This window comes from Gymnoscopelus braueri (assembly GCF_963280865.1).
Source record: "Gymnoscopelus braueri genome assembly, chromosome: 6".
NCBI classification, from domain to species: domain Eukaryota; kingdom Metazoa; phylum Chordata; class Actinopteri; order Myctophiformes; family Myctophidae; genus Gymnoscopelus; species Gymnoscopelus braueri.
The window spans coordinates 37,385,260-37,396,468 of NC_137607.1; the positions used below are offsets into that span (position 1 = coordinate 37,385,260).

An 11,209-nucleotide genomic window follows, 5' to 3' on the forward strand; every position below is an offset into this window, starting at 1 on the left:
AAATTATTTTTTTCTTCTGTATAATGGTGTAATTTACTCAGTACAATTGAACCTCCACGATTGTGTATTGTTCAATACATTGTACAATACACAGAAACTAGTCGCTTGTCTGGGCAGAATGTGTCTGTATTGTACCCAGTAAGAGGTCAGTAGTTAAAAACAGAGTTTCACTGTGTAGGCATCTCCACTTACCCCATTAAAACCGGGAAGCGTCTGTGTCATTTGAGATTTTAACCACTTGAACCATTATTTTATACTTTGGTCATTCAAAAATAGCAGAGATACAAGCTCATAGCGCGTCACTTCGTGCCGCGCTATGAGCTTGTAGATCCGCTATTCTAGAAAAATCTTGAAAATGTGTGCAAATCTTTGAATATATATACTATATGTATTTTGAAGTGAACATTTTTATCTCAAATCTTTGCTTCTGGGGGTCCCTGGAACAAAATATTTGGAGACGGGGGTCTGCGGCCCAATACATATAATTGTGGGGGTCCTTGACATGAAAAGGTTTGAGCACCACTGATATAGCAGCATAGGTTTTCCTGAAAACTGTTAGGATTTAGAAGACATTTGGTAGAATCGGGTCCTCAGGTCTTAATGGGTTAAGAATGGATGTCTAAATGTAACAAAACAGAGATAAATCTGTCCTATAAAACTGATGAAATGCAGCTATGAGAACAATACTGTATCTCCTTTTGACCTACACAGTGTTTGTTTGACCTTGAACACTCAAAAAGTAGACGCTGTTGTAGGCGCCTTTTACAGAGATACTTGTGATAAGCTTCATGTCACTTATCAACATGAACAACATGTTGCATATGAATTAGGCTTTAGAAGTGTAGCAAACTTAAATACATTGGAAGGTATTCCAATGTATTTGTCAAACACAGACCCATAATGATTTAGAGATTAGAGACTTTTGACTCTATGCAACCAAATCGGTTTACACCCTGTGATTTCTAATACACTTGTATGTTAGTATATTGCAGAACCGTAATGTTTATTGAGTTTATTGTATGTTATGTTTGCATATGGCAGCTGAATGTTATTAAATGTGATATTTCTTTTGTATCTTTACATATGGCAGTCTCTGCGTGCCCAACGCATTTGTTTTTGCTATCCCATAGACCCTCACAAAATGACAAAAAGACATTTCCGCACACTTAGCTCTATTCAGACATCACTTTATTCTGAGCTTATGGTCTGTTATCCTAATAATGGAATGGTTATCCATCAAATCATTGGCATTACACGATGATAAGGCAGGCAGACAGACAGACAGACAGACAGACAGACAGGGTTGGATTGATTGGCGTAGTGTATTAATAAATATTGGTACTGTATTTACATTAGATATGAGGCTGATATATGTAGTGTCAGTCAGAAAACACAGTGGGTCTATGGATAATATACTGTATGTACAGTCAATCAACAGTAAGTATAATATATATAAATATACCACCTACCAACAGTGAAACATTTACAGCAGTTAACCTATGCAGGCAACTCTAAACATAACATCTGTGCACACCCTGGTGGAAGGGACTCAACGAACAATATTCCCCACAAAGCTATTTAGATTGTCAGCACACAAACTTCTAACAATGAAACTGTCAAGGTCAGTCAGAACACATTGATAAAAATGTAGAAACCTTATCACCACCACTAAGATAATATAATGTACATTACATCATACAGTGATAAGTGTATGTATAACTGTCTAAGTTTACAGTGGTTGATTGTGGTTTAATTGTGGCTGTGACTATTATGATTAATGGCAAGCATTGTGGTTGATGGTAAAAACAATTGTCCACCAAGCAGACCATAAACTTGAATCACGCTTGACGCTCAGTAGCACAGATTTCATAAGAAACCGGTGCCAGGGTGAGCCCAAAGCGATAGTCAAGCACAGGTTTCACACCAGCAGGCATGGAGAAGGAGAACTTCTGCATGAGGGATACGAAAAAGAGAAAGAGCTCCATCCTGGCCAGGTTCTCACCGAGACATACTCGTTTGCCTAGAAGAGAATTTGTCCATCGTTTTCATTATGTTCGATGAAATAAAAATGAATGATAAATAATAAACTAATAACTAACTCTTATACTATGTAGTACAATAGATCAATACAATTCTTTGTAATATCGGTGGTTGTAATACATTTTGGTATCTACATCTATATCTACATTTGTCCCTATTATGATACAAATTTGCACACACAAACACTCGGGAGATGATTCCTGCATTGGTTTCTACGTCTAGATTGATAAATGAGAGCTAAAGTGTGGGTAAACTGCCTTTCCCCCAGTCTCTTACCAGCTGAAAAAGGGATGAAGGAAGCATTTTTCACAAAATTGCCCTCTTCATTTAGAAAGTGTCCAGGGTTAAAAATCGAGGGCGTCTCCCACTCGTTTTTGTCAAACAACGCCGAGGTCAAATTTGGAATTATTCTGACACCCTGTTGGTCACATTACAGTCAAAAGTAATTCATTTAGCACACAATGCATGATACATGATGTACAAATATTATTATAAAAGTTCTGGAATTAATGAACATGTTGATTAAGGAATTACCTTTGGGACAGTGTAACCTCCCAGTTGTACATCCTTAGTTGTCATATGAGGTAGACTGAGAGGAACTATGTTTCCCATTCTCTGGATCTCATGGATGACAGCGTCAGTATAGGGCATGTTGGCTCTGTCTGCCACGGATGGCTGCCTGGACTGTCCAATCACGCTGTCAATCTCAGCCTGGACCTTTTCTGTGGAACAGCTCAATAAAGGAAGGAACACAAGAACAGACAAAAAACAAGATTGGTTTCACTGAATAAGTACTGTGCACAACAATTTCCACAAGCAACAACTTTCACATGGCTTTCTGTGACCATATTTCTGATGCAACCTGGATTGATTTGTGGATGTTCCCCTTACCCTGAATTTTGGGGTACATGGTCATGTAGAGGAGACCCCAGCGCAGGGTGGTGGAGGTGGTCTCAGACCCAGCCACAAACAAATCCAGTGTACAAGTCACCAGGTTATTCTCATAAAAAGTGGCTTCAGCATCAGCATCACCTTTACTCTGATAGAGGAAAAAACTAATATTTTAACTTTGCATGATGCAGAATGTTGTCATGTTACATTAATGACTGCTCTCACAATTGTAACATGTATAATCACAATTAGACAAGAAGCATTCTGAGCAAATCAAAAGGTAGCCTAATTTACAGTAACTATGTCTAGCCTTGACAATTGCATGAGTTGTGTGGATAGTAAAGCATAACCGAATCATCGTTGCATTTCAACAGATCTGCATAAAACTACAGATTTACTTAATATGATCCTTTTAGTCCTCCAGTGAATCACATTTCTAAATAGTAAACATACATTTGTACATACCGGTAAATGTCCTCGCTGTTTGTTGTCATATCAGATTTCTTCCTGTCTACAGTTTCATTACACTGAGGCTCTGACCCTTGAATTACCCACCTCCGGATGCTTTGTTGATCTAACCATTCAAGCTTATTCTACTGTTGCACTCATTGCAACCTACTCTGGATAAGAGCATCAGGCAAATGTATAATAGAAGTGTTGAGAGAACGAAGGAGGAAAGTGGCGACATCATCAAATGGAGGGTGCTTTTCTATGCACTGAGGAAAGAACAATTGTCCTACAGTACCTACCTTCTGAATCTCAGTTAGGTAGCAATCGGTGTAGTCTCTGGGATCTGAGGGGTCCCAGTCCTCCTTATGCTTTTCCATCTCACTTCTCATGAATTCCATCATGTGCCTATAAATTGTCTGGACCGTGTGGTGTGGGCCTGGAACACACTTCATCAGCGTAGGATATGAGTTGTACATCTGCACAGATAAGATAACTGTGAGCTTGTTTGTTAGGAAAGATGTAGGCTATAGGTTGCAATCCTACAGTATGTAAAGTGGTACGGTCAGTGTCAGTGTTGTGTGGAGGAGAATATGTTTGATAGCCAGTATAGAAGAGGGAGGTTCTGGTGCATCAGAATTCACTGATGAGCCATTTGGAGGAATCATGGGCCTAATTTTAATGAAATGATACTTCATAACCCCAGTGACATAGCCTACCTATTGTCTCGACCATTTTTACACTCTGATATCCAAGTCAGGATTCTATATATAGTATAGGTGCTTATTCTAAACAGCACAATGTATAACATTAGAAGCAATGTATTGATGTAGCCTGGTTCCAGCATAAATGTGTCATTTCCTATAATATTGAATGGCTGTATTACACAAAAGAAGAAGAAAGAAAAAAGTAACAAAAACTATTGTCACACATATGAGATCCGTACCACACAACAAACTCGATGATTCATGAATAACTTTGCAGTACAGTACCTCTGCCCAAATGGAGCCTTCAATCTGCATAGCTTGGTCCAACCACTTTAACAGGTTCACAAACTTCTCATCATCGTAGTCAAAGCGATGACCAAAAACCAGGGAGCAGATGATGTTGGAAACAGCATTGTTGATGAGCATGTGGGGATTAAATGGCCGTCCTGGACAGTTAGACAAGCAATCGTAAGCTATGTTGGGTTCCATTCCAAATATCATACTCTGTAGTATTTAACATACAGTATAGTAATTCTTCTAAAATATGATCATTTTTCACAATGTTTTTGTATATACCAAAAACTCAAAAGTCATGTACAGGTAATGCCTTGTATCCTATAGGAGGCATCCTCATATTGTAAACGCAAATTATTTTTGCATACACGTTTTACCTTTATAATCAGCAATTTCGTTGGACAGATATATATTTTCATCCACAATAGCAGATTCCAAGGATTTCTTGCCAACTCCAAGGTATTTGAGAGTGAATAGTGCAAAGCGCCTTTGTTGCTTCCACATGTGTCCATTGGTAATTAACATGCCTGTTAAAAAACAGAATTAATAAATAATAATACATATTCAGATTTGTTGCAGAAAGGTACATGTGTAGAATAGTCCAGTCATATTTAATAGTAGACACTTTCTTTCTGGTTTGACCATAAATTCACATTATTGTTAATGAGAATAAGAATAGAATAGTAAAATTAAAAAGTTAGTCACAGTCCAATCAATTTGACCCCTTTTTCTCCACAATTTAGTTGTTTTGCCAATTAATTCTCCCCACTGCTTGCCACTGCTATACCCTACTGGCTCACGTGCCAGTGAGGAGCACTCACAGAGAAGACAGAGCCTGAAGTTCTTCCTACTATTCCCGCTCAACATTCCCTTCTGACAGGCACCACCCCAGCGTGTAGGAGTGCGTGTAGTGACAATAGTGACAAATATCAACCAGCTTCCCTCTCCCGGCACTAGCCAATTGTCTGTATAGACGTGCGACCAAGACGGATGCACTACAGTGGATTTGAACCTCTAGACCAGTGGTTCTCAAAAATGTTTGTGTCAAGGACCCCCACCCAAATTGACATGTTTGGCCACAGACCCCTCACTGTAAATATGTTGTGCCAGGGACCCCCATAAGAGAAGATTTGTGTTAAAAGAATTCTAAATTATTCCACATTTGTTCAAGATTTTTCAGAGAAATTCTAAAATAGCAGATCTACAAACTCAAGTGGTTAAAGGACGACTTCAACCATCTTCATATAATAATTGGTCTTCACTAATGCTCAGTATAATATTGTACCATTTTTGTCTACCCTGTCTGTGTCTCAGTGACATCATCGATGGGAAATCCAAGCTAATAGAAACTGCAGGTATTCATGGATAGTTAGCAAGTATAATGGAAGCCATTGTTCTCACGTTAATAAAAATAAAAAAAAATCTTGATTGTTTCAATCTGCCTAATGATGACGACACTGGTAGACAAGTTTCTGAAATGTCCACAGTCCTCCAAAGAGACACAAACCAAGTAGAAGAAAATGGTAACATTACATGAGCATTAGTGAGGACCAATTATATGAAGATAGGTTGAAAATGGTCATCCTTTAAACTGATTATGATGCAATACTAGTTTTTCTGGGGACCCCATGGAACCCCTTCAAGGACCTCTGGGGGTCCCTGGACCCCCAACCACTGACTGCTCTAGACTCCACACGGTGGGTAAGAAATCTACCTTGATTAGGGGAACACTCATCTGAGAGGGGCATCATTGGTCGGTCTGCCAGACTGTCTCCCTGGGTCACCAGAGCTTCTTTCAAGGTCTTTAGTCTATTCACCACTACCATCCATGTGGGGCCCATTCTCAGGCTGTACACGTCTCCATACTTCTCTGACAACTGCAAGCAGACGAATAGACTTTAAGACATAACTATTGATTTAATAATGTCTTAATGCATTAACCTGCATGTTGCTTGATTGTTCTGTTATTGAATTTGGAATGCCTATAGCCAACATCGCACGAGACTCTTCTCTTTATGTGCGACCCTATTTTTTATAAACAGAACATCTTGTAGAAGTAAGCTTACCTGTGTCAAGTTTTCATGGGCCTTATTGAAGTCAACAGAGAACATATTCCCCACGAATGGCATTGCCAGTGGTCCAGGCGGGAAATTGTTCGGTCGACGGTTCTTGATGTAGTCTGCAAATAATAAAACCACTAAAGAAATGATAAGTAATCCCTGGATATCCAACCAGAGCCACAGAGACAGTCCAGCCATATTTTCACTTTGACCATGTAGTTTAAACGTAGTTGTGTGTCCGTGTTTACTGGAGAGATGAACTTTTCTACTAATGTAAAGTTAAGTACACTCCTCTGCCCTTATATGCATATCTGAACTGCAACAGACCAATAAAATTGGCCTGTGACTGAGCTTCGACCTGTCCTCATACTGTAGCTCTTAATGTGCTTGAATAACACTAGTCTACTATAGACTATGTGGTTAATGGTTAGGCATAAACAAATGTTTGACTCTAATACACAAGGCAAATAGAGGATAGAGCAAAATATTTGTGTTTGAGAATTGTGCTCGGTTTCTAAAATGTAACATGATCACAATAAACAAGATCAGAGGTCAGAGGTTTTTTACTTCATGGCCTCCAAGGAATGTGCGTGCAAAGTTTCACGCCGATCTGTCCAGCGGTGCAGGAGATAAGCTGCTCACAGACAGACGGACGGATACACACACACACACACACACACACACACACACACACACACACACACACACTCGGAAATCAAGTCAAGAAATAATAATGCTATTTATTAATGTAATAATAATATTACAATATAAGATCCATTTAAGGTCCCATTGATAGCATATGAGATTTAGAAGGGTGCCAAAGAACACAGTCACCAATCACCATTGGTTACAGGAAATGTTTATTGTTGTCTATTGAAGGACTTGTCGTTGTACATAATCACTATTAACGCGGGGTGGCACAGATTTCATAAGAGACCGGTGCCAGGGTGAGCCCACAGAGATAGTCTAGCACAGGTTTCACACCAGCAGGCATGGAGAAGGAGAACCTCTGTATGAGGGAAGTGAAGAAGAGAAAGAGCTCCATCCTGGCCAGGTTCTCCCCAGGACATACCCGCTTACCTAGAAGAGAATAACATAATCAGCTGTCCTATTAGGTGTGCTGCTGAAATGCAATATAACACAGTAGCGCATTGAGAGCTTGTAGATGTAGATCTGCTATTTCCTACTAGAGTAAGTATAACTCACACTTTAGGAATCAATCCTCAACATTCTTACCAGCAGAGAAAGGAAGAAATGCAGCACTTCTCACAAACTTTCCCTCCTCATTCAGAAAGTGTCCAGGGTTAAAGGTCATTGGTGTTTCCCACTCGTTCTTGTCAAACAACACGGAAGTCAGATTGGGAATTACTATCACACCCTGTTGATTAGATTACAATCAAAAATCATTCAAAAACACCATAATATATTGTATCATGTATAAATGTTACGAGAGCTTTTGTCGACTTTTGCTTTTTACATTAACATTGGGAATGACCTTCGGGACAGTGTAACCTCCAAGTTGTACATCCCTAGTAGTCATATGAGGTAGACTGAGAGGAACTATATTTCCCATTCTCTGGATTTCATGGATGACAGCATCAGTATACGGCAAGTTGGCTCGGTCTGCCATGGATGGCTGTCTGGACTGTCCAATCACTCTGTCAATCTCAGCCTGGACCTTTTCTGTTGGACAGGGAAGGATAGTTGGAGTAATGAAGTATACATTTTGCGGAACAGAACAGCAAAGGACGCAACTATTTAGGCAAATTATCTAACAGTGACTTTTAGGTATATTTCAACTGAAAAACATTTCTGTCTGTGTGGTGACACACAGACAGAAATACTTTTTCAGTATTTTAAGTAATCAGCTGATGAACAAAGAGTTGAGAGAATGTGGGAAGAATAATTTATCAAACATATTTTTGTCCTGTCATTAACTTGAGTGATATGAGTCATAATAGTAATTATTTTTTAAGAGAATTTTTGACCTTTTATGCTTTATTTGGATCGGAAAATGTAGATATACAGGAAACCTACAGCATAGAAAGGGAGCAACTCACAAGGAGCATATGGTCCGTGCACTAACTAGCTGAGCCCCCATGTTTATTACTTTTAAACTATTCCCAGTGAAAAACAGTGGCAATCAAGCAACACCTGTCTATCTGATTTAAATATGCAGCAAAGATTCAGCTTTAATCTAAAAAAGGAACTGGAGAGACTAGTTCTTTCCTGCAGTAATAATGGCAGTGCTGTGCACAACCTGCCACACAAACGTGTCAGTATTAGCCTGTTGATCTTACCCTGAACTTCAGGGTACTTGGTCATATAGAGGAGCCCCCAGCGCAGGGTGGTGGTAGTGGTCTCAGAGCCAGCCAAAAACAGATCCAGGGTACATATAACCAGGTTGTCCTCATTAAAGGTTGTCTCTGCATCCCCCTTATTCTAAGAATGACAAATAAATGCAATATTAACCATTTAAGCCTTTTTTTTGTTGCATGTTAGTCAAAGACAAAAAGATGGGGTTGAAAACATAACATCCTTGGTGGAAGTAATAAATGGAAAATGTTGATGATAATTATATCTAATTTGCTTTCACAACATGGTTACATATCTTTTATCTTAGAGGGCTCCAAGTTATCAGGGACAGGGTATATTAGGTAAGGCTAATGGCTTGAAAATGAGTTCAAAGAGAGGACATACATACCAGAAATGCACTTTGGAACCTTGACCCTTAACCTACCTACAGCATGTCACGCAACTGTCCTAGATATTGATTGTATACTGTACATCAACACAAACATGTGTGAATGGAGCACATACTCATAAAGCAATGGTAGACTGTTTGCAAACTTTTGCATAACTTTTTCATTAGGACCTTATTATTTGAAGCTTTCAGTCACCGTTTGAATCTCAGTCAGGTAGCAGTCGATGTAGTCTCTGGGTTCTGTGGAGTCCCAGTCCTTCTTGTGCTCTTTAATCTCTTCTCTCATTAGCTCCATTGCCTCATCCCAGATGTGTTTGACTGTCTGATGCGGTCCTGGTAAACGTCTCATCAGCATGGGAAAAGAGTTGTAAAGCTGCATGATTGAGTAACATTTACATTTAGTCTGTGTGGCCCTTTTTTTCCACTGAAAATGTATACAGTTAAAAATGTTAATTTATGCATCAAGCCGAATTTTTTTCGAATATAAAAGATAGTGCAGTGAGTTTGAACACAGCGCCTACCTGTGCCCATATGGAACCCTCGATCTGTAACACACGGTCAAATTTCTCCATCAGTTTCATGAACCTCTCATTTCTGTAGTCAAAGCGATGACCAAACACCAGGGAACAGATGATGTTGGAGACAGCATTGTGGATGATGAAATGAGGCTTGAATGGATTACCTAAACAATTATTCATTTATTAATTAATTAATTAATTAATTAATCCATTCATTCATTCATTAATCCATTCATTCATTTATACCTGTTCAACTGTGCCAATTGCACACATCCATATTTATATTTGCAGTGTCAAAGAAGTTTTGGCAACTTGTACACCAGCTCCCATGAAAGAAGGCTTTTGATAGTATTTACCTTTTTGGTCAGAAAATTCTTTGGCTAAATGTGTAAACTCTTCCAAGATGGCTGGTTCCAGGGACTTCTTACCAACTCCAAAGTATTTGAGCGTGGAAAGAGCAAAACGCCTCTGCTGCTTCCACATGTGTCCATTAGTGGCAATTATACCTGAGGAGATACATCAATTAAGAGAATAAACCAGTTCCTGAGAGAAATTGATAAAATGATAGGTCTGAATCATTTAGGACAGATCCATGTAACATCCATGCACCCATTCATTATGCATTCACTGTGCTTGATTGATGAGCGTGCTGTTCTCACTTACCTCGACTGTGGGCTATGTCGTCCTGGAGGGGAAGTATTGGTCGGTCTGCCATGCTGTCTCCATGGGTTACCAGAGCCTCTTTCAGGATCTTGAACCCATTCAGGACCACCATCCATGTCTGACCCATTCTCACACTGTACACATCCCCATATGTTTCTGACAACTGGAAAGAGAAAAGCAGCTATACATTTTGTACATTTATTCTTCATTTTTTGTTTTGTAATCTGTTGTATCCATTTCTATAACTGCGTTGACGGGCTAATAGAATAGAAATACATTATTAATCCCCGGAGGAAATTTTTAAACCACAGCTGCTCTCATTAGCAGAGCACACACAAGGTAACAAATGTAGTAAAACATAAGAAAAACAACATAAAGGTTTAAAATGGCCACAGCCCACCACAGGCCATTAAACTTAATGGTAATGATAAATATGGAGAAGCAGAAAGGGTTTAAGACAAGTGAAGCATGTAAACATTATGTTGTGAAATACAAGCATAATACAAGCATACATTTAAGTAAGTAGCTCAATAACCCCATCAATACACAGTATGGTGGCTGTGGCTCAGTTGTACACAAAAACATGTCCCACCTGAGTCAGACTCAAATGTATCCTGTTAAAATCAACAGTAAATATGTTGCCCACAAAAGGCAGTGCCCTGGGTCCAGGGGGGAAGCTGCTTGCCCGACGATTCTTGAAGTAGTCTGCAAATATTAAGAAGGACACAGTGAAGAGGAGGATACTCTGAATATCCCACCAGTGCCACAAAGACGATGACCCAGGTGCAGGAGAGTCAGAACCCATTTTCATAAACACAAGCTCCTCTGCCCAATTTAAACGTAAAAACAACAACCAACAACAACTATGTTTTGTTGTCCGTCAGC

General features: G+C 39.3%; 1 protein-coding gene across 1 annotated transcript; it reads right to left on the reverse strand.

The window, feature by feature from the left end:
- Positions 1-1,838: 1,838 nt before the first annotated feature.
- Positions 1,839-11,129, reverse strand: LOC308086915 (cytochrome P450 2J6-like; the record flags this gene model as incomplete). Its single annotated transcript, XM_080430558.1, has 17 exons — positions 1,839-2,020; positions 2,317-2,458; positions 2,575-2,762; positions 2,932-3,079; positions 3,681-3,857; positions 4,371-4,531; positions 6,094-6,256; positions 6,446-6,558; positions 7,397-7,519; positions 7,676-7,817; positions 7,935-8,122; positions 8,740-8,881; positions 9,340-9,516; positions 9,665-9,825; positions 10,018-10,167; positions 10,325-10,487; positions 10,917-11,129. The coding sequence occupies 17 exons, from the start codon at positions 11,127-11,129 to the stop codon at positions 1,839-1,841; spliced, it is 2,733 nt and encodes a 910-aa protein (XP_080286684.1).
- Positions 11,130-11,209: the final 80 nt, after the last annotated feature.